The sequence below is a fragment of the Falco peregrinus genome, chromosome 7 (assembly GCF_023634155.1).
Source record: "Falco peregrinus isolate bFalPer1 chromosome 7, bFalPer1.pri, whole genome shotgun sequence".
Taxonomy (NCBI): Eukaryota; Metazoa; Chordata; class Aves; order Falconiformes; family Falconidae; genus Falco; species Falco peregrinus.
The window spans coordinates 30,313,821-30,335,732 of record NC_073727.1 but is presented as its reverse complement, the minus strand read 5'-3'; the positions used below and the strand labels follow the sequence as shown (position 1 = coordinate 30,335,732).

Genomic DNA, 21,912 nt, shown 5'->3' with positions numbered 1-21,912 from the left:
AAAAAAATGCCCCCAGGTAGTAGCAAATGCATGCTGTTACAACAGAGAGGACTTCACAGAATGCTGACTTTTCCCTTTGAGCCTCATGATTTACTTTGAGCAAGTCTTTTTCCTCCACCTGTTAGCTGTACTGTTAGCTGTACAGTAGCGGTGGTAGCAGGGGCTCCTCCTTGCCGGGGGAAACGCCGGTGAGAGGCAGCACAGCAGTTCCTCCCTGCACACAGTGAAGTGACCTCATGGGATCACCCGACACCTGTGGTGCTTTTCAAGGCTGTGTAGGCTGGTCCGTGCCACCCAGCCAGCGATGGGGCCTGAAGAAACGCTGTGGGCCTTTCGCTGAAACTGAAATACCAACTGCAAGTTACAATGTCAGAGGGTTACAACTGGCTTTTTGTGGTCAGTTTGTGGGGTTTTGTCTCCTGTTGTTGGCTCACAGCCAGTCTGCGACTAATCACTCATCTGTGGTCCCAGCCCTGCAGAATTAATATCCTCCACATAGCAGGTATTTTTATTATTAAGTCTTGCACTGCATGGCCCTGCACCTCAGATTGGAGGAGGATGACACGGGCAATGCCCTTACTCCAATGCCATCATCGTGACTGCGTTGTTGGTGTTCGGTACCCATTTCGCAGTTGCTGTGGGAACTGGTCTACGGCTGCATGAGCAGAGGTGTCCCCTTTTGCAAAGTTTCGGCATATTTTTTGTCTTAAATTGTGCAGCAGACTTAACAAAACAACTTTTATAACTGTAAAAAGCATTGCTTCCTTGTTTGTATGCCATAGCATAATGCTGTCAAGCATTCAGCTTTGGATTTGTAATATTTTGGAGAACTAGTTCTAAATAAACAAAAACAAAGGGAGACTGGTAGGTTTAAGCTGATTGAGTGTCCTTTAGTGTTGAAACATGTTTGATTTAAGCACAGAAAGATCCATTAATGCCTATTTATGATCTATTTTTAGAGTAATTCCAAGCAATTACTATTCATATGACTCAAGCACTCAGGCTGAATTCTAGCCAAGCAATAAAAGGAGATTTTTATAATGCCAGAGACTCTTGAGCAGATTTAGAGGAAAATACAAATCAACTGTTAGCATGATAAAGCCACATACACTAACTCAGTTTCTGGAGCTCTTGATAACTTGATAATTTAGGAAACCTGGAAAATCAGACAAACACCAGCACATTGGTGCAGCACCGCTGGCTTTGTCATGTCTGGGGCTCCACGCTGCTACGGTGCAGGGAGAGGCTGGAAATGACCTCACCAGTCTCCATTCCCTTTTTACTCTCAGCAGTGAAGTATGTGAGAAATACTGATGCGAAGTTTCCTGTGGTGACATCAGGCAGAGAGATGGACAGATGCATATGCTGCCAAACAATCTTAGAGGTGAATTCACGTTCGTAAAATCTCTTGCTCTCACAGACTCAGGAACTTCCTTTCCTTTCTTCCCATGTGGACTTTAAATGAGCCACAGTCTCATCTTCCTTCTTTCCCCAGTTCTGCTCCTCCTGACACTACCTTTCCCCCATGTGTCTAATTTTTGTTTCCACCTTTTCTTTTCCTGTTTCAGGATTCTACTGGGAATAGTGCTGCAGCGCCGGGCAGAGCAGCTGGGAGGGAGGGCTGGGCAAGGCAGCTGCACTCAGTAACCTCTGCCAAATAAGCCCTTCAACATCATACACGTGTGTTGCCCCAGATTAATTCTAGGTTGATTGATTGTTTCTGGAAGGCAGCTGGGGGAGTGTTTTTGTGTCCAAATGATGGCAGTGAATATCAGGATACCTGAGCTAGCCATAGGGGAATGGCAGGATAAGACAGAGGGTGCACAGGAGACCCCTTATCATTCTGAAGCAGCACCTGGGGGACAGGTAAGATACCTGAGGGTGATTAATGGCATTTCTGCTTAGCCACTTGGAAGATGTTGTAGGTTAACCATCACAAGGGAAAGGAGTCCTCAGCACAGTGAAAATTTATGCCCTGCAGTCAAGATTTACACTTCAGGAAAATAATTTCAGGTGAAGAAAACAAAAGGAAACAGGCAAGGAAACTAGTGACCCCGCTTTCATAAAGCATTTATTTTTTTTTTTTATTTGAAAACATTATACAGGCATTACATTGCCACAGCCAGTCCATATAGGTGCATGCAAATATCAAAATGGAGAAAGGTTTGTTCAGCTTTTTGATGCAGGATTTGGGGTTGGGGCCTTATTTGCTTGGTTTTGGTTTTGGTTTGTATTTCCATCTGCGGTGTCAAGATTGGTGTGCTTTATTATGGCATTTAACAATAAAATCCTACCCATGGGGTAAAATTTATATTTGTAGCTAGCTCAGGAATACTAAATGGTTTTTTAAAAAAGGAAAGAAAACGATACTACACGCTTGTCAAAATGTTAATAGCACAAGTTAGCAATCTCTACACTATACATTGAAACTTCTTATGACACAGTGGTGCAAAATTTTTCAATTGCTTGGTCTATCATTGTGTGTTTTGAAACTTTACAGCTGGAACAAAGACAAGGTCTGTCTCCCAGTGAAGGTTTTCATCCAGTCGCAGAAAACTACATCAGTCTTGCTAAGGGCTGCTCAGGGCCAGCAGCGTATCAGAGTTTCAGTTTGTTCAGGCAAGGAGCTGTACAGAGCTAGAGCCGTCCTATGCAATCCAGAGTAGCTGCCGGTTAGAAAGCTGAACCTTTGCTGGTGCATACTGAGGTCTCGAACTGCAGAAAACAAGCAGGCAGAAGTAACGTTTTCCTTTACTAGACCTCAGTTTTTCAGTCAAGACAGTTACTTGTAAAGCTATACTACTGTTTTCTTTTGAGGTCCATCCAGCACTGGCACATTGGTGCTAATCCAAGCATCCACCTTGTTTAACGGGAGACGCAGACAGCGAAGCAGCCTCACTTTGCACATCAAACTCCTCCTGTGTGAGTAACACAGGGGATGGCGGCTGGGCGCAGAGTGCACACCAAAACATTCATAGCTTATTTCCGTACAACAGAGCCTTTTAAAATAGCTTATAAAAATTGCTTCAGATGGCCCCTCTCTGTCACCTGTGGATCGCAAACCCTTGTTAAGTAGAAACTCCCAGCCCAGTTACCCAGCCGGGAGATGCCGCCTGCCCAGCTGTTTCTGAGAAGACTCAAACATCTACAAGTTAGTGTCAGAAAAATGAGGAGGGGGAGGCGGAAGGACTACAAACATTTGGCTTAAAAATAAATACTAATAATGAAATTAATCAAAACAATTATGCAAAAGGAAGGAATTGCAAACATGAAACAAACACACACGCACGCAATCCTCAAGGTTCTCAGACCAACACAGGGACTAATGTTCAGAGAAAGGTATTTAATTGGTATAAAAGGTAGCAAAAAAGACTGAGATGACAGGTGCCCGCCAGTGCGCCTCCGGGTACCTGAGGGAGCCGCGGTGGCTGTAACCAGAGCCGCTGCTCCCGGGGAATGTAGGAAACCCACCTCAAGTCAAAGCTCTGCCGAGGCTTGACATGAGGATGCTTGCTGGCCCCTGTGCATGAGGGCTTCACCTGACCATGCACTTCCCACCTGGACTTCTACCCCACAGACCTTACCCTGAAGCATCAGGTGATCTTTCTTGGGTGGTTTTAAATTTTTTAATCCTGTAGGATTTAGACTTTCCTCAATATCCTCAGAATACGAACTCTGTTTCTCTGTGTGATTTTTTTTAAAAAAAATCTTCAACAGTTTAAGAGAAAAAAGCTTGGAAATATGAGTGCTACAAAGATTAAATAGACAGAAGGCAGGGAAAAAAGTCCTACATTTGTTATGAGTTTAAAACCAAACCATCTTAACCGAAGCTTTTGGCCCAGTTCTGGGCATGGTTTGGCAATAGCGCAGACCCTTCCCTCAGCTGCAGCAGGATCATGACAGACAACCTAAACACAGTGGTACAGAAATCGCCTCTTCTCCTCCACTGCAAGAATAACGTACAACATACTTCTGCTGTTCAACAGCATTTTCCTATTTGCCACTTCATGTACATTATGCATACATACTTCTCCCAGTCTGCTTCAGGGAAGTCCCTTCTATATTAAAGCAGAACAGGACTATAAAAGATGAATGCTACCTGAGCAGAAATTTATCCTGCTTGGTTGAACTGTGTGGCCTTTCTAATCTCCGGAGTACAGATTGATTTTTTTTCTCTTTTTTAAATAGAAATAGGTAAGTTGTATTTTTCAAACATGAAGCCCTACATTTTCACTTGAGACAGACTTCTTCAGCAAAGTAACATTTAAATCAAATTAATCTTCTATGCCCACAAGCAAAATATTCATCAGCCCTGCCATAAACTCCATTTTCAAATACAATGAATGTATACACACTTTTACAGCACTATTGTGTACTTCTTAAACTCCTTCCTTCTGAAGATCCTGAAGCATTTTAAAATAACTTGGTCCCATAGCACCCCTGTGAGGTAGGTAAAATCCCATTATGCCCGTATATACAGATTGGAAAACTCGCCACACAGAAGGTAAGTCATGCCCAAGGATCACTCAGAGACGTGGCAGACCTGTGAATTAAACCAAGCTCTCCTGGATCCCTCTCCTATCTGTTCGATGTAAGATCCTCTCTCCTTCCTTAATTTTAAATTAAAAATAGACGATGGATGTTGAAATACTGATCTCCTTTTACTGGGCTCTCAGAAGAGCAAACATACAGGCAGAGATGGATTTTTTTCCCCATTCTGATAAGGCTCCTGGAGCAGAAGTACAATTGTGGAGCACACCCTTACTGTTTTCACATGTCCCCAGGAATGTAAGAAAACTCCTGAATTCTTCTGCTAGTTTTGTAGTTAATGAAAAATAATTGGCTGCACCCTGCCAGTAGAAACACCTTTGCGCTACTGCAGCAACACCAGCAGATGGTCCAGTCTTTCTGCTCATGAATTCCTTGCTTAATCTTCCTGATTTTTACAGTTTGTGGGTTTTGGTGAAAAACTGACACATTTCTAAATAGCTATTGTTAGAATAATGAACCACAGGAGACTAAGCAAATGGGAACAGCAGAAGGCGCCCTCGATGCACTGAGTATCTAAAATAAGTGCCTGGATCCACATGATGTGTCATCTTACCATGCAGAGGTACAATACATAGGAAACTAGAAAATGTGGTTTTCTTTTTATAGATTAAAATTTAAAAAGTAAGAAATCTGTGTTAAGTCATGACTACAGAGAAGCTAAATCCCTGTCAGCTGATGCAGGACCTCAGCCGCTAGGAAATCTGCCATGGATCGTAGAGAGGTCAATGCTTGAGTACTTCACTTCTGCAAATATAGAAAGGCTAAAATGCTTGCCTTATACCTATTCCTAGAATAGAGACGGATATTCTAAGTTGTCCCTTCTCTGGATTCATGGAACAGATTACCTAGAAAGGGCAACGAGACAGTGAGCACAGATGAATTCATTGTCTTTCTCTCACCAAATCCAAGGTGCTGGCAAAAATGCATCAGGGTGTTGCTACCACAACTCACTCATCTATTTTGGGCAAACAAACAAATCTTAGAGAGAAATTAACAGTGACTGCACAAGTGTATTTGCTATAAAAAGGCGGCTTTTCCACAACTGGTGTGGCTTAAGCATAATATCGCTCAGTGGGTGCAAAACCACCCTTCTATGAATTCCTTTTAATTTCAGCTTATATATTGAGTACCTTTCTCAGGCAGTTTGACATTAACTGAATCATATGCAGCAGTTTGTATCGCAAACATGCTGCTTTTATCGTAAACGAGGGACTGGCATCTCCTTGCAATGAACACCCTGGAACAATTATTTGTATTTTTACGAGCTTTCCTTATTTGCTACCTTGCAGCTCACCAGTGTAACTGCACCTGGTAAATACCTTTCTCTATGTACAATACAGAGATAATGGATATACGAGCTCCACTGAATCATCAGTAGGTGATGAACAGCCCTGGGTTTAAGCAACTCTAACGTGAGGCTCCTCTTCTGTCTCCTGCCCCAGGCTGGTGTATGTTACTGAAGGCTCCAGCTGGCCGGTGGCTGGCACGTCTACAACAGGTCCTGAAGGGTTTCGAAACTGCTTGTACACCCGAGGATCTTGGGCTACGTAGGTGGACGTGGAGGAGTAGAGCACCAGCCCAACAAGGATAGTGAAGAATGACAACAAGTAAAGTCCTGAAAACTAAGCAGAAATAAGAGTAGAGTCATTAGACACAGCACCAGTTATCCTGAGTTCGTGAAGACTCACAGCCAAGGGCAGGCACAGATCCCTGTTTTGGCATGCACTGCACAGACCAAAGCCCCTGTCACTGGGATGTTGAATTTTTATGGCAATGTCTCTTTGAAAGTTGATTTGCTCCCATCCTGTATGCCATAACCAACAACTAACTGGTGCCTTCCCATGGCCCGGGCATATTAAGTATTGACAAGGTGGACTTGGGAAAGCTGAATTCTGGTCACAGACCCAAAGCTGATTTTGTCATGCTTTTAGACAAGCCAGCTACTTCTCCGAGTCCAAGTTTCTCTAGCTCCAGTGCGGGATACTGTCATCTGCGGTTGTCTGACAAGTAGTGGACAAATCTGAAGTTAATTACAGCTAAACCACACGTCTATGAAGTATAACATGCTGTTGGTAATATAAAAAATATCAGTAAATAAACATTTAAACAAGCATTTTAAATGTATACACTTTAAAAATATGTATAGTAATAAAGGCACTTAAAAACCCTGCCTGCAGCTTCTCTGGCTTGTAAACAGAAAGCAGATGCTGGAAGATTTGATGTGAGTTTGGACAGGATGAACTTCAGCTGCGAAACACGCTCTGGGTTGATTGACTTCAAGAGGTTTGAAAGTATGGATGGAGGGCAGTTAACTGAAAGCTCAAGTACACATATTTTGGCACACAGCTTCACTAGATCAGAGGTCAGCCTGAATTTTCTAACATATCCAGACTCAATGTGCCTAGACTAAAAATACAACACAACTTTTCTGGCAATATGTTAGTCCCTGCAGATAAAGGTAAAGGCAAAGGCAGGGTTTCAAAAGCACAGACCATTTGATATCAGCTGTAGCTACTGGGTGCCTGCTATGGAGGAGACACAAATGTCTGTAAGCCCATATGACTGGTTCCCTGATCTTAGACTACAAGTTCTTTCTTCTTGCCTATTGTATGTGAGAAGCCACGAAGGACAGATTGCACAGCCACCTTGTAGGTGGGGATATGGAACTGATTTGTACGCAAAATGCCGGTATTCTGCAACTGTCAGGGATCCGTACTTCAGCACCAACAACTAGATGCAACCTGCTATTAGCTGCTTTGTGAGGTACTTCACTATTTTACATGAAGGTGTCTGCAAGCCAACAGACTATGCTTTGATGGATGACCAGTTTGTTTCCTCTGGATCACTTTAGCATGGCAAAAATTGGATAGACTGGACCGCTTTTTAGCAATTCTGCTTTTTATAGTTAAAGAAATAATCATTGTGGAGAACAAAAATTTTACTTAAGATAATTTTGGAGTGATGTTAATTCATTGCCATTTAATAAACCTACGAAACCTGCGTCCAGCTTCCCACCGAAGGAAACATCTGGCTTTTTTAAGAATCCACAGTATCTTTGAAAGCTTTGGACATATACCCTGTGGTGATATATCTGTATGTGTTCTTATTTCACACAGCTAGTATGCATTTCCCACAACTAGTATGCACGTTTTAGAAGGAAAGGATTGTTATGAGGAAAGTTTAAAGTGTGTCAGATGGATTACAGGGTAGGAAGAGTTCTGCTCTTCACCAGCTGTTAACTGCTTTTTTCCAGGAATGTCACCAGGTCTTCATGTGTCATCTGGCAGTATGATCTGATGTAATCACCCCTCTGTCCCACCAGCCACAAAGAGAGTGTTGAGCCTCACCATGCATCTGCTGAAGGATTCCTCCCATGTGACACAGCTCTGAGAGGACTGTTTAGGCTTAGATCTCCCCCATGTGGCAATCAAACCCAAGTCAATAATTTCAAAGCATTTTCCAATTGATTTTTTTTCCCCATTTTCGGTTTAATTTTGCCCTCAGCACTTTCCCCTCCCCATTCCTCTTTGCATGCGAACTTGGGTACCCTTGGCAGCAGTGAACTTGACTAAGCTGAAGCAAAACTCAGGAGTCAAATAAATCTAGTTTCCCAAGCCAGGAACTAGTTTCCTAGTTTCTTACTGTCTTTCCTTCCCACCTTATGCCTGAATTTCTCACACTGGACAGCCAGTTGGCTTGCTCCCCTGTATAAGGAGAGTGCCAGCCAGATTTGGGATTCCCTTGTGTCCTGCTGTGAGGATTCAGTGGGGCTTCCATCAGTTAAATGTGCTCTTTTTCTTGCTCTAGGCGCTGCCCAGCCAAAACCAATTCACTGTTGCTTTACTTCATGGCTCCAGCTCTATCATAGCCTTTTCCTCCTGGCCATACCTCCCATTCCTCTCTCAGGGGCTTCCTGCCAGTGGGCTCTTTCACCCGATAATATTCCCTCCATGGCGATGTCCCCCTGCCCAGTGGCAGCCCTCCAGCCTGGGAGAAAAGGTTTGGACGAAGCTGGGGGAAATCTAAAGAAAGGCCTGTGAATCATTTGTCTTTGTAATCTATGCACAGCTAGGGCAAAGAGACCTGGATCCTAACAGCCCTGTAACAATTCCGTCTTTATCTTCCTTAGAAACAAGTTAAGGTGCAGGCTGAATTGTTTTCTGCAGCACTGAAGTAGAAGGGCTGTTAGTAAGTTTAATATAGGAATTTATGCGGTAGGTATATGAGAAATCTCTGAGTTTTGTCAATACTCTGTCAGATTGGCCCAAAGGCCCTTGAAATTAACGGGTATTTTACTCCTATTAAAATGGCAGTGAATTCAGCAGCGTGAAGGGAGGATGAAGACTTAGTTAATCAAATACAAAATGTGTTGTTCACTGTACTGTGTTCCTCAGACTCTAGCTGAAATCTTTTTATTTTATTGAAGACAGGATTTCCAGGCACACTCTACTGCTGTGTCTACATATAGGTTTTGGAGTTTTTTTCACCTTGACCTGCAAACCTCATCTGCTGAGACTCACTATTAATAGACATCAAGAGAGACTCAAAACCAGCAGAAAGGGCTATTTGTAAGAAATGAAGTGAGGGAAGATCATTTTTCATTGCTACCCTTGACACAACTGCAGTACCAAACTGCAGGCTCTCAGGAAGTGTGCAGTTCCTCTCTTTGGCTAAAAAGCTACTTCAGAATGATATTGTTCTTCATTTTTCTGACTTATCTCTAATTTTCTACAGAAACATATTTCCTCCAAGAAAAAATACTTTTAAAAATAGTATTTGTACTCCAAATGCCACTTTCCTCGATGTTAAGCAGGATAACTATAAGCTGTTCAAAGAGTAACACAGTCAGAAATTGTTTAGCTCAGATTAGCTAATGGCTGTCACACATGCTAAAGTAAGCAACCAAAAAAAAATTCATGTTTCTATATCATTAAATGATTTCACTATAGATTTTGTATCTACACGTACAGGTACACATGTATATAAGCTTGCTTATCAGGTAGTTTATTGAAAGACCAGATGACTTTGTGATTAAATCAATGATCTAACACTCTCAAGTCCTGGGACTGATTTTCAGCCTATAAATTTCTTTTGTGAACCAAAATGATTGTAGATGACCCTCAGTTTTTCACCCATTTAAAAGGGACAGTAACACTTGGTTACAGAATAAAGATGGGTTTACATAAAAAATAGGGATATCATCCTCTGAGGAGGATCCTTTGCAGAGCGAAACTAGGTGCCTTAGTTTCAACAACATTTCCAATTTCATCGCTGACATGAAAAGCATCTGCCAATACTTACTCAGTAGTCAAATCAAACGGTTAAACCAGCCCTATAGATTTCACCATGGCTGGTCTGACCTGACATCTGGGTGTCTATAAATGCTTTCTCAACTGAAAATACTCAATATGGAACACACAATGTTATTTACAAACATTAAAAAATTACGAAGACATAAAAAATATATCTTCTCTAGATGTTATTTAGTACCTGTGGTGAAAATGGCTTACACTACACTACCATTAATTTTCAGCATATAAAATGCAAATTTTAGGTGCCTGTCAATTTGAAGATTAACATACAAAGCAAACCCTAGAAAAATGTAACAAGATAACATGTGTAAAAAGATTTGCTCAGTCTACCAAAACCTGCAATGATTCTAGGTGAGTGGATGTTTGTGGTATGTATCTAAGAGATGCTCCTTAGGGACCCAGTACTGGAATGCATTCACCCAGTCAGGCTTAGCAGAAGAGCTAATGGCATCTGATGGCTTAGCTGCAGGAGTCTTGCTCCTCGCTCCGCTATGTGCCACTGCAGAACCCCACCAGAAAACCACCGTGGCAGCCCAGTGTAGCTGGCCACAAAAAATATAGGGTAGAATCAGTCTGACTGTTATCCACACACAAAGTCCTTTACATTAAAAAAGAACAAAACCCAAACACATCTGCAGTGTTTTTTTGTGGCTGTTGTTGATTTTTTTTTTTTAATAAAATATAACAGTGCTACACACAATTGCAGATGAAGTTTACAAACCCATTTGAAATTTAGTTTATACACAGTATTTTTGTTCCAAGTGAATCAAAGCTGTGCATTTTGGGAGTAAGTCAAGCATCACAAGATTTCTAAAGTTAAGAAGATGAATATATAGGCTCCTCAAAACTTAGGATTTTTAAAAATCCAGAATGAACTATTAAACCTTTCAAATTTTACTCCCCACTAGTTCTTATTCTCTACTTATTATGTCTCTGTGCAAAACTTGTCTTTCATATATCCTTAAACCATTATTGTTAAAACCCTTCTATATTTCCACTTGAGATTCCTATGCTTTAAAGTAATCCACTTGAAAAGGCAGGTGCAAAAGAAACTTCTTGATGGGGAACAAACAGCGCATCTGATTTTGTTATCTTGAATAGCGATAAGACAGTAACAGCAGAAGAAAAATTGAAAGAAAAACTGTTCAGAAGGCAGTAAATTCGTGGCTGGGTCTGGAGAGAGCAAGTCATTCTTCAGTACACAGATCATGAATTTAGAAGGGAAAGCAGGAAGAAAGGGCATAGCAGAATCACTGCACACCCAGCTACGGAACGCTGCACTGACTGACTGCTGCAGAGGGAATTTGCAGACAAGTAGTTCTGACTGTCACAGATGTCCACATCCATGTTACCACTGACACTAGTGTGAAACAATATCCAAAGTGACAAAATGAGACAGATGTGAGTCTGCAGAAAGCCTACACAAAGAAACACAATGATTTGCTAATTTTGGTTTTTCACTCAGCTATCATGATAATGATCATGACGGCTATTACAATGGTTATGAAAATGCAAATTCCCTTTTACTCGGTCCATTGAACTGGAAATAGTCTGCAGGAGCAGTCTATTGGAGCTGGTTTTTGCTGGAGCAGACTATTGGAGCTGCAGCAGTCCAGTTCCATTTGTATATCACAACAGCAGCCATAGACTGAATCTCTTGGTAGGAAACGTGAAGCCCAGCTCCTAGCCTATGGCAACCCAACCGTGCTCTGTAAGTCCTTAAAAGGAACTTTTTGTTATAGGACTAACTGAGAAATTAGAATTGTCATGTTTCACATATTGAGTGATAAAGTATGAAACGGAATAACTACCTTTTCCCCTGCCTCATCTAGAAATTCTGCACATTTTCACAAAAATGAATAAAGAGATCAGCTCTATTAATTCAGATTTTAAACCTTAGAGAGATGCGATCTCCTCAGAATTGCACTGACGAGGAGAGACAAAAATATATTTATCAGGTGGAATTCATTTAGCCCCGCATTTGTGTTGACACCCTGTGTGCTCTCCAGACAGGCAGTTCCCACCGCTGTCTTATTCCAATCAGTGGGTCTGTGCAGTCTGATGAACCTCTCTGTTTTCTGAACTAATTCAGTTTGTAGCATACGCCGCAGAGCCCATCAAAGCTAATGCCGACAGGGGTTCCTGCACCGACTTATGTCTTTTCCCCCTGGGTAATTTCACACATGAGTACCTGAGCAGGATGAGTGAAGGGAGTTTAAACCAAATTTCTCTCATTATCTTTTATATAGCAAACAGACATTTCCACTCAGTTTGATGAATTGATCGAGGGACTGAGCTTCTTTTCACACAGTTTTCTATTTTTGCCTCCAATATAGCAAATGAAGTTCACCATCACCAAGTGCAGAAGCTGTGCTGTGGGATGCACACACTCTCCGGCCAGCAGCAGTACCAGCAGTACCAGGAAGGGTGAGGGCTCTGAGAGCTCTGAATGTGCAGAGTGCTTCCACTCGGGTAGCTAGATATTATAGACATATTACTTTATTAATAGGAATGGGAGCCAGCATCCTAGTCATAGCTCACAGTGCTCTCTGGTGACTCCCTTGGCCCAGACTCACAAGGAGCAGGCCAAATTTGTCTTAGGTTGGGACTGTGACTCAGTCAGTCTGTTGCTGACTATTTTTGTCCCAGTCTGCCAGGAAGATGTCCCTTTGGGCTTCAGGATCTGCGCTGCTCTATGGCGAAAACAATCTGCTGGCTCAGCCTCAATTACTGCTGTCTGCCTTCGGGGGTGAGAGATAAAGACCCGACCTTTAGCTGATCGCTGATCCCAGGTGGCAGTTATGGGCAAAATATTTCCTAGGAATATATAGATACCCTTCTAAATGGACTACAGAACTAAGCTCTAGGCAGGTGATGATACATCTTTGTCATCAACAGAAATTGGGGCAGCCACCAACACTGAAACAGTATTTTGTAAAACCCAAATGGTACCAAACACCAGAAGGGCTGCAGTAAGTTTTCCAGACTGCATTCAAACAGATAAAACTCATCTACCTGAACCATTATATGTCCTGACAGATGTCTCAGATCTTTAATCTAGAGATCCCTAAAGGGACCCAAACCACTGGGATATGGTTTAGCATGCCTTCTCAGCTCTCCAGTTGCAGGAGCTTGAACGCCTGAGCAGAAGTGTTGGTTCTTTTGCCGAGAAGGGTACCAAGGGGTGCTGGGCAGCTTCAGTAACTATGACAACTTCTGGGCAGCAGGTCTGTCCACTACCAGCAGGATTACATTGTCTTCACATTTTAATGACCCCTGGCTATTTCCAAGGAAAACTGTAAGGATATAGTCTTAAGTGATGACTTAAGGTCTTATCTTGCCCTCCGAACTCTGTTGGGATGGTAAGTGAAATTTGTAGCTAGTTCTTCCACATCTTTTTTCTTTTTTTTACTGTCCATTGGCAGTCACATAAGAAGCTTTTCACTGGATGAAGGACGTTTCAGCTGCAGGCATGTCTCAACACATCACTGTTGCTCATGCCGGCCAGAAGCCACAGCAAGAAGCATCTGGCTTGCTTCAAAACCAGTGAAAACCTGACATTGGTTTCATTGCCATTTGGTGAAAACAAAGGAGCCAAAGGAAGTTTTGCCTCTGTCATTTCACACATGAAAGAAAGACCATACTCTTTAATTCCTGCTGCCTGCTTGCATCCTCAATGTGCTCTAACTCCGATGAAATGCTGTCCATTACTACAGCTCATGCTGAAGAGCAAATGTTGCATAGAAATTGTAATGTGAAGTGATCGTATGACACATTTTCTCTATTTTCCAGTTGATTCTCAAAGATCCTGTTCTAGTGTTTGCATGTTTTACTTAGGTAAAACATAGTGGTCCATGACTTCTGTCATATAGCAGCACCCTCTGTTTCAGTCCTTGCATGGCATTTGCTGGTGGGCAGTTTAACTGGTAAGACAGTGGTGAACAGGAAAGTCCTAAGCTCTTAGATGTTGAGGTTATCTACATGGGAGAAAAGTCAGGAGGGGGTTATTGGAAACCTGTCACCAGAAATTCTGTTAAAATCTGGGAAACGTCATCGTTTTCCTGGAATTCATTGGTGGAATAAAACAAACTTACAGAGAAAACTGATAGCATTTGGAGAAATATCTCTGAGTCTGATGTAGGCAGCTGTAAGGCAAATACTGGTTTTGAACAAATCTGCATGATTTCATGCTTCTCAAATGGTATCATTAGAAAAATTTCATAACAGGCTGTCTTTTCTAAATACATGCCTATTAGGGCAAAATGTTTGCTTGAAATGGCTGATCTTCCTTTCCTGGGTGTTGGGAGAGAAGGGAACACTGCTTTCTCTTCTGTTTCCCTTTGTTGCCTCTTGCCATCAGATGTGGAGAAAAAATGAGCCTGTGTTCAGTACCCCTGCGGTACCAGCAGTTTGTTTAATTAAAAAGTGCAAGGTAGAATGAGTCCTTCAATCTGTTTTAATCTTATCTACATCAGAGAGATTTTTATGTGAAGTTAAAACACTTATAATACACTGCTCTAAATTCCTGTGAGCATCCTTACTGTGAGATGAGGGGGGCTTCGTTTCTGGTTATTTTATGTCAATCACTTGACAAGACAGTGGTAAAGCAGTTATCCTTTTAAATGTTCTTAATACAAGAAGGAGGAGCATGACAGAAATGCTTATAAAAATCTCCCCACTTTTACCTTTCAATATTCTTTGCTGGTTTGCTCTATCAGCTGTCAGCTGCCATGTGTCTTTCTGATTTTGTGTGTATTTTAATATAGTAGCAGCTGTCTGTTGTACTTGATTGTTACAGTATATGAGGCTAATTGTGTTCAGTGCATTCAAAACCAAGGTTACAATAATTAATTCATCTTGGATCCTTTGTTTCTATTTTTCTGCTAAATCTAACAATATATTCCTGCAGTGAACGCCTCCCAGAATGGCGTTCTTTTCTCTCAGCCATACAAATGGGTAGAACTCCTACCCTGGGAAGCAATGAACATGCAGCTGCAGTTACCCTTGCCGCGAGTGACTGTGTTCGCTGTCTGGAGGGAGCGCGATATGTCTGGTTTGCATCAGGGGGTCTCCGTGGTTAGGCTTTGCACATTCAGCACATTGTTAGTGGACACACGCTTACTCTGTCAAGGCTTTGGAGCACATAAGAGAAAAAGCTCTGTTTGGCCCCTTGAGCTGAACAAAAAACTCTGTAGCTATAGCTAGAAAAGTGCTGTCCTGAGACAGTAAGTTCTCATGTCCGGTGGTACTAGCACTTCTCCATCAATACTAGAAATACTTCGACTGACCCAATCCGGAAACAGCTTTGACACAACCATGCACAAATTCCTCCCATCTGTCGCCACAGAAATTATCTTGCATTTTGTGCTTCACAGCATTTCTCAATGTCATCCAGTTCTTGTTGCCTGATTATTTTAATCCTTCTTCCTACTGAGGGTGCCAAAGCTATTACTATGGTTTCTACACAAGACCAGTCTTCAGACCAAACTTTTGGGACCTCCATCAGCGAGCTCCTTATAGCAAGCTGTTTCTCTCAGCATATTGCCTTGTCCTTTATCCTCATTAGCCAGTTTCTTACCTAGCTTCCAGTCTTTATGGTGCTAATCCTGTTCCTCAGCTTAATTGATAATTTCCTACACTGCACCATACAAAAGCCTTACAGATTAGACCTACCGTTGGACTTTTGTCTACAAAAATCTGTTAATTTATCAGACAGACACTACATCTAGATTGGATGATTTACCTTTTGTGAACTAGGCTTCATTTTACCCAATTTTCCATTTATCTCCATGTCCCTAATCACTGCTCCCTGGTGTCTGCTTCTCATTTTAGTTTATTGCCTACTTCCCATACAATTCTTTCAACTGTCTATATTCCCAAACTTGAAAGTATTCAGATTATTGTGTTCTGTTTCTACTTCTGATTTAGTAATTACCTTTTCTATTAACTATTGTGCATTGTCTTTATATTTAACTCTCATCCTTACTGAATGTGACAGAAGGTCCGGATTCATTTTGGTGCCAAACTAAAGGTTGTTCAATATTGGCCTCTGCTGTCTTTGCACACCAAAACTATTTCTTCTCTTCCTATACAAGAACTTTTTGCTGTTTGTTTCACTTTCTTCTTCATTGCCATGCTTGGTTTATCATTTACAGCAGCTAGACTTAACCCCTTTTCTTTTTCACCTGCACAGTATCAGTTTGCTTTTGTGATTATTCTTTATTCCTCGTTTTCTCTCTCTTCAGTTCTAACACTTTTTTAAAAAGGATGGTTTGTCCAGTTGCATCTGGACCTCTCCCCTACACATTCTCCTCTTGTACTTAAGATATAAAATCTAGATTATTTTAAGTCAAAGCTATTTCAAATCTCCTTCAGACTGATTATGAATCTTTTAAACACCTGAAAGAACAGATACTGTTTCTTCTAAACTTAACACATGTAAGTGGTGGGGATAACTGCAGAAGTTTACTCCAGTTAATTCAGATAAGTTGCTTGGCAGCAGTGCCAATGACAAGCATCTATCCTGTATCATGGGTTTGAAAGCTTCCAGTTTAGTGGGAAGGGGGAGTTTAGGCAAAAAGAAGAGGCTTTTTGAAGACTTCTTAGCAGTTAATAAAATACCTTACTGCTTAGATTGAAAGCATGTAGAAGTGATGTCCTCTGAGTGACGTTATGTCTGCCTGTTGACCCATTCCTTCATTTTGGTAGGAAATAGAATGTAATTCGGATGCTTTAACCCTGTATATCATTGATTTGGCTGGTAGGAGGCATAACTGGAGTAAGCACTTCAATCTACTTAGTTAATCAAAACAGAAAAATTAATTAATTTCCAATTTTACCTATGTTTCTTCCCAGTTGCTCATGGACTATGTGGATGGCCAGGCATAACTCTTAACACACATCCTAAATACTCTACCTTCTTTTCTGGTAACTTCAGGAAACAAGGACTTACTCAATTCCATAAGAAATCTCCAATTTTATAATGCAGCTATTGCATTTAACCCTTACCGTTTGCTTTCAAAGACTATTCTGTCTACATCTCTAGGGGACTTCTAGCCTCTGTTTCCATATGCTAAGGTGGAAATAGCATTTAATTTGAAGAATCGCAATTTGAAAATCGAACATTTTCAGTAACATTTAAGCTTTTGAATGCAGCTGCTGCTTTGCTAATTCATGACTTTTTTTTGTTTGTTTGTTATCTCCCTTGGGTTGCAAATTATTGCCAAAGTATGTAGCGTGACACATTCATCGTACTCCCTTGTCTTCAAAAGTATGCTTGACTTGGGAAATGCTGAGGTTCTCATTGACTATCCCCCCCCCGCAGTAGTTATGAAACTTGGCCTCTTGGTCTTTGTTTTCGTATTCATTGAGTATCACTTAGAAAAATTACGTTGTTGGTAAGATCCAGCTCTTTCAATAGGAGAATGTCTTTGTTATCTTTTCTTGTCTTCACTTTTCCTTGTAATAAAGAAAAAGGCAGCGTTTATTACAGTATTTTTTGCTTTCTGCAGTTCATCCAAAAACTTGCTTGTTCTCTGTTGTTTATTTGTATTGCTCAACTCCCCAAATTTCCTTTTTCAGCCCATGCTCACGAGCACCTTTACAACCCATACACTTTTGTTGAAGATTTATCATTCTGGAGTTAATTATTTCCAATAACAGGAAGATTTCTGCTAATATGACTGCACTTTCATATTTGGTAAGAATTTTAAAGCACTTCACCTTTACCTTCCACATGACTTTTCACTCCTTTTTTCAAAACACTGTTTATTTCCTTCAGAATGCAAGAATTAAACTTCATAATGTACTCTGTGGTATATTTAAGAGATCTTTGAACAACATTTTCCTTATATTGAAACACAATATAAGAAAGAACGAATATCCAAATATTAACTTCAAATGAAAATGACTGATGGCTGGGAGCCTTATGCTAAACATAAGGATATCGTTGCATTTTCCACCAGTACGATGTTGCTGCCTCATTTGGCTGCTGTAGTGCTTGTGTCTGGAGCATTGTTGAGTACAGGGGCAGAGGTGGGTACACAAGAGACTAGTGTTATAGCCTTTCTGACTGTGGTCAGCAGTGACTTCAAATTACATACAAAATGAAGCAGCATCCTGAATTACAGACCCGCCCCGCAATTCCCTAACCATTGCACACTAGCTCCCTAAACACTGCTCCCCCTTATCTACCCCTGCTAAGAAAGCAGTGAAGACTGAGGGATGATGGACTCTATATTCTGCAAGGTGGTGAAAATTCAGGTCCCATGACAGTGAAGTGAATTAACTTCTTCAAGAAGTCAAAATATATTCCTGTTCATATATCTATATTCAACTCATTCTCCAAAGATGATTCTTTGTTGAAGACACTGAAGAAGGAGTATTTCATAATAACTGAAAGCAATACTGACCCTCAGCATAACATCATCCATACAGAGAAATGGGAACTTACAGTCCTGTGGTTCCTTTTTGGGTTTTATAAAAAAACCCAAAACAACAGAAGAATCTAATAAGTTCCATGTGAGGACTTAAAACCTTTGTTCATGATTTTGTTTGAAAAATAACAACTTCTCACTATAAGGTAAGTAAACCACTTTCCCAGTGCCTTGTAGGTCAGAGCACTTAAGTGGTTCATTGCAAGCAAGTCTGACCATCCAATTAAGTAGATTACACAGGCAGGTATACTGTCTCTTTTCTTTCTCCGGGGACTGTCTGTGAACAGGCTGAGTTTACGCATTTATTTACTACAATTAACATTTACATTCTTTTTTCATTTCATGTTTTCTTTTGGGGAGCCAATATCAATTAGGCAATTTGCTGTTCAATATGACCAAAGGCAGAACTCAGTCACACAGTGGTGCTTTTTTCCCCCTGACTGGTCGGTCTGTCAGTACAAACTACTCCTTACTTCAGTCTGAAATTGGTTCTGTTTAGTGATTACATGAGTTTCAACTGGCTTCAAACACCTTTTACACAAACGAAACTTTACCTGCCTACCTACCTTATGCACATATTTAAAAAGAGTATAACCATGTCAAACCAAAAAGCTCTTTTGAAATTGCAAACAAAATTTTTAACATTTTAACACTTAAGCTATGCAGGAAGACGTGATACCATGACATGTCTTTTTTAATAAAAAAACCCCTTTTTGATTAAAAAGTTACACACGATAGGGAGGGAGAAGCGGAGAAAGAAAAGAAATGTTATGACCAGATGATCATTGATAAAAAACCCCAAAAAACATACTATGAGGTGACAACCAGGTGTGGAGTAGCAAGGCACAGAACAGTGCTGTTGTCAGTAAACCCTGTCAAGCAGGCATTCACTAAGAATATTAAGAAATCTAAATTACATATTTAAGGGAATATAAACCCATGCATAGGTAGGTAGATCAGCTCCTGGCTGTTCTCTTGCTGTAATTATGAACTAGTTTCTGGTTAGGAAACCAAATTATTGTTCCATAATTAAAGAAAAGAAAAAAATTCTAAACTGAGATGCAAAATAGAAACTGAAGCTCTTTCAAGAACAGAAATCCTGCATTTGCTTCTATTATAAAACACCTATACCTGTTCCTAAAATAAAGTATGCTTGCCAGAAATTCTGGCAACTGCTACTGCAGCTGTCAGGATTATCTCCATGGCAGATGTCTGGAAGCCTTAAAAGCTCCTTCTTGGGGTTCTGGGCTGCCTAATGCAGAACTGAGATTTGTTCTCTGGCTTACAGAATCCATGAGCTGTGTAACTCATGTTTTCTTGTGCCCGAGATCTTCCAACTGAGATCTGAAAACATTGGAAAATGTGTGCTGCTGCAACCTCATAGATGAATGGGCAAAACAACAGTCGGGGACTGAGAATTGCCGGCTTGTGTTTCCTTGGGAGCATACTGAAAACAGGAGGTTTTCACTTTGCATTGCTGTTTTGATAACTAGGCATTTCCAACAAAAACGTATTTTGATACAAAACTCCTAACCAGTTGTGTTGTGAGCAGTCTTTTAACATGTGACAACCCCCCCCCAAAAAAAAATTAAAAAAAAATCCCAAGCTAAAAGCTTTGAAAACAATCTACAAGACTTGAAATTTATGATAAGCTAGTGTCTGAAGAAATCTAATCGATATTGAAGCTTTCATTGTAACTTCTGCAATACAAATGCCGCATCTTTTATGCTCTTTTTGACATCTCCAAAACAGTGAGTATTCATGTTTCACTATTCATGCTTTGTAACTAATGAAACTATTGCAAGATAACACTGTGAAAGGAAGAGATATCCTTTTAACAATGCAGTATTTTCACAAAGCTGCCATATCTGTGCTGTGTTGTTAAAAATCTACTGTCAGACTGTGCAACATCTTGTAAGAGTCATTTAATTTTCCAGCTTCTATACTTTTTTGTATTTTTACTTCACAGCACTTTTAGTGTACAGCATCCTGCACCCTCAGACAAAGGGTGAGCAGATGTGGCCTTTTCTGTCACAGGAATATATATTCAAGTGTGACCAAAGACACACCTAGACTCCTACGTGACTCTTTTTTTTGATGTAATGGGAAGACGGTTATCTGCACCCTTCCATTGGTGGGACTCTGCTGTTAGAATTAGCAAGGAAAAGTCATTTTTAGAAACATCAGTAAGTGTCAGCAAGTGAGGTTTCAGCTAGCATTATTTCACACTTTTGGTGCTAAAAGGTTTTGAGGATCATGTTTATCTGTGTATCCAAGTCCTTTGTCACAGACACTGTCCACCATTCTGAATCATGATATATGACTTCCTTAATTTATTATGAAATATATGCATTTTCTTCATTTGGAAATTGCTACTCTATCTAGAAAGTCTGCATTTTTATAGCTGCGTCTTGGATAAAATAATGAATGAATTTTCCAAGGCAGAATATAATTGATTGTACTTGGCTTGCTAGGTAATGATATAATATGGTGTGACTCGACCTGCTGGTGCAGAACACAATCAGTATGCATGCTCTAGCTGGTGGAAAACATAAAATAAACTGCTTAGATTATTTAGTGAGAACTCAATTTGCTTGAATGACTAAAGCACAACATACGGCTTTCAAATGAAAAGTATGAAGTTTAAAAAAATCACATAAAAATAAAGCTAAGGCTGAGAATAAAATGTAAAAAAGAATACCTCCTAAGCAAAACCCAGCTGAAGTTATACAAAAGTTCCAACCCTATACACCCAGAGAGCTGGCCCTTTATTTCCCAGCACTACTGGTGTCAGTGTATCCATGACAAAGAATGGCTATCACGGGCTCTGACAGGGCAAGGACAGTCCTGTTACTCAGAACATTAAACTTCCTCCATGCTATGCCTAGACATCCCTCTACAAAGCACATCTCGCACTTGTATCATATCCTACTGTCTGGTTCCAAAGCTGTTTACCGTCATGCCTATCTACAGAAAGCATGGGTGAAACCAGCCAGCGCAGGAGCAGGAGCCCCTTGGCTCTGCTGCACAGGCTCATTCCCTGCGCTGGGGCCAGGGCACTGGGGGCTCCTGACTGTGTGGGGTGGGACAGAGCTTTATGCAGGCTGGCTTTTGTACTCCTGGACCACTGAGGTTCATGGAACAAAGAAATCAAGGCAAAGTTCAAATCAAAAGATGAGTTTGAAAGACAAGAGGTTAAGATGAATATGATAGTAGAGGATAACGTAACAACAACAACAATGATGATGATGATGATGATGATGATAATTAGTTAAGTTTTAGGACTGATGGCCTTTGTTTTTCAAAGCAGGACATAATAGTGCTTAAGAAGAAGGTGAAATGAGAAAAGATATCTAGGAAAATTTAAAATATAAAAATTTTATAAAATGTATCAATATGGTGAAATTTTTAAAAAAAGGATTGAAGATACAGAGTTGTATACTTAAATGCTATGACAGTGGCCAACATTCAGCCACCAAAGAGGCCAGACACAGTTCCCCATCCACTGGAATATTTGGAATCAATTACTGATTACAGAAGAACTAAAAGGAGAACTTTTATTTGAAGGGTACAGATAATTTTAAGAATGACGCACTACAGTCTAGTCATCAATC

At 40.7% G+C, this 21,912-nt stretch overlaps 1 protein-coding gene across 1 annotated transcript in view; it reads right to left on the bottom strand.

Annotated features, from left to right (window-relative positions):
• Window positions 1-2,053: 2,053 nt before the first annotated feature.
• The window catches only part of SLC35F1 (solute carrier family 35 member F1), a 251,330-nt gene continuing 231,471 nt past the window's right edge, over window positions 2,054-21,912 (bottom strand). Inside the window, exon 8 of the mRNA XM_055811114.1 lies at window positions 2,054-6,173. Coding sequence (XP_055667089.1) covers window positions 5,949-6,173 — 225 coding nt within the window. The 3' untranslated portion in view covers window positions 2,054-5,948. The remainder of the gene's footprint in view (window positions 6,174-21,912) is intronic.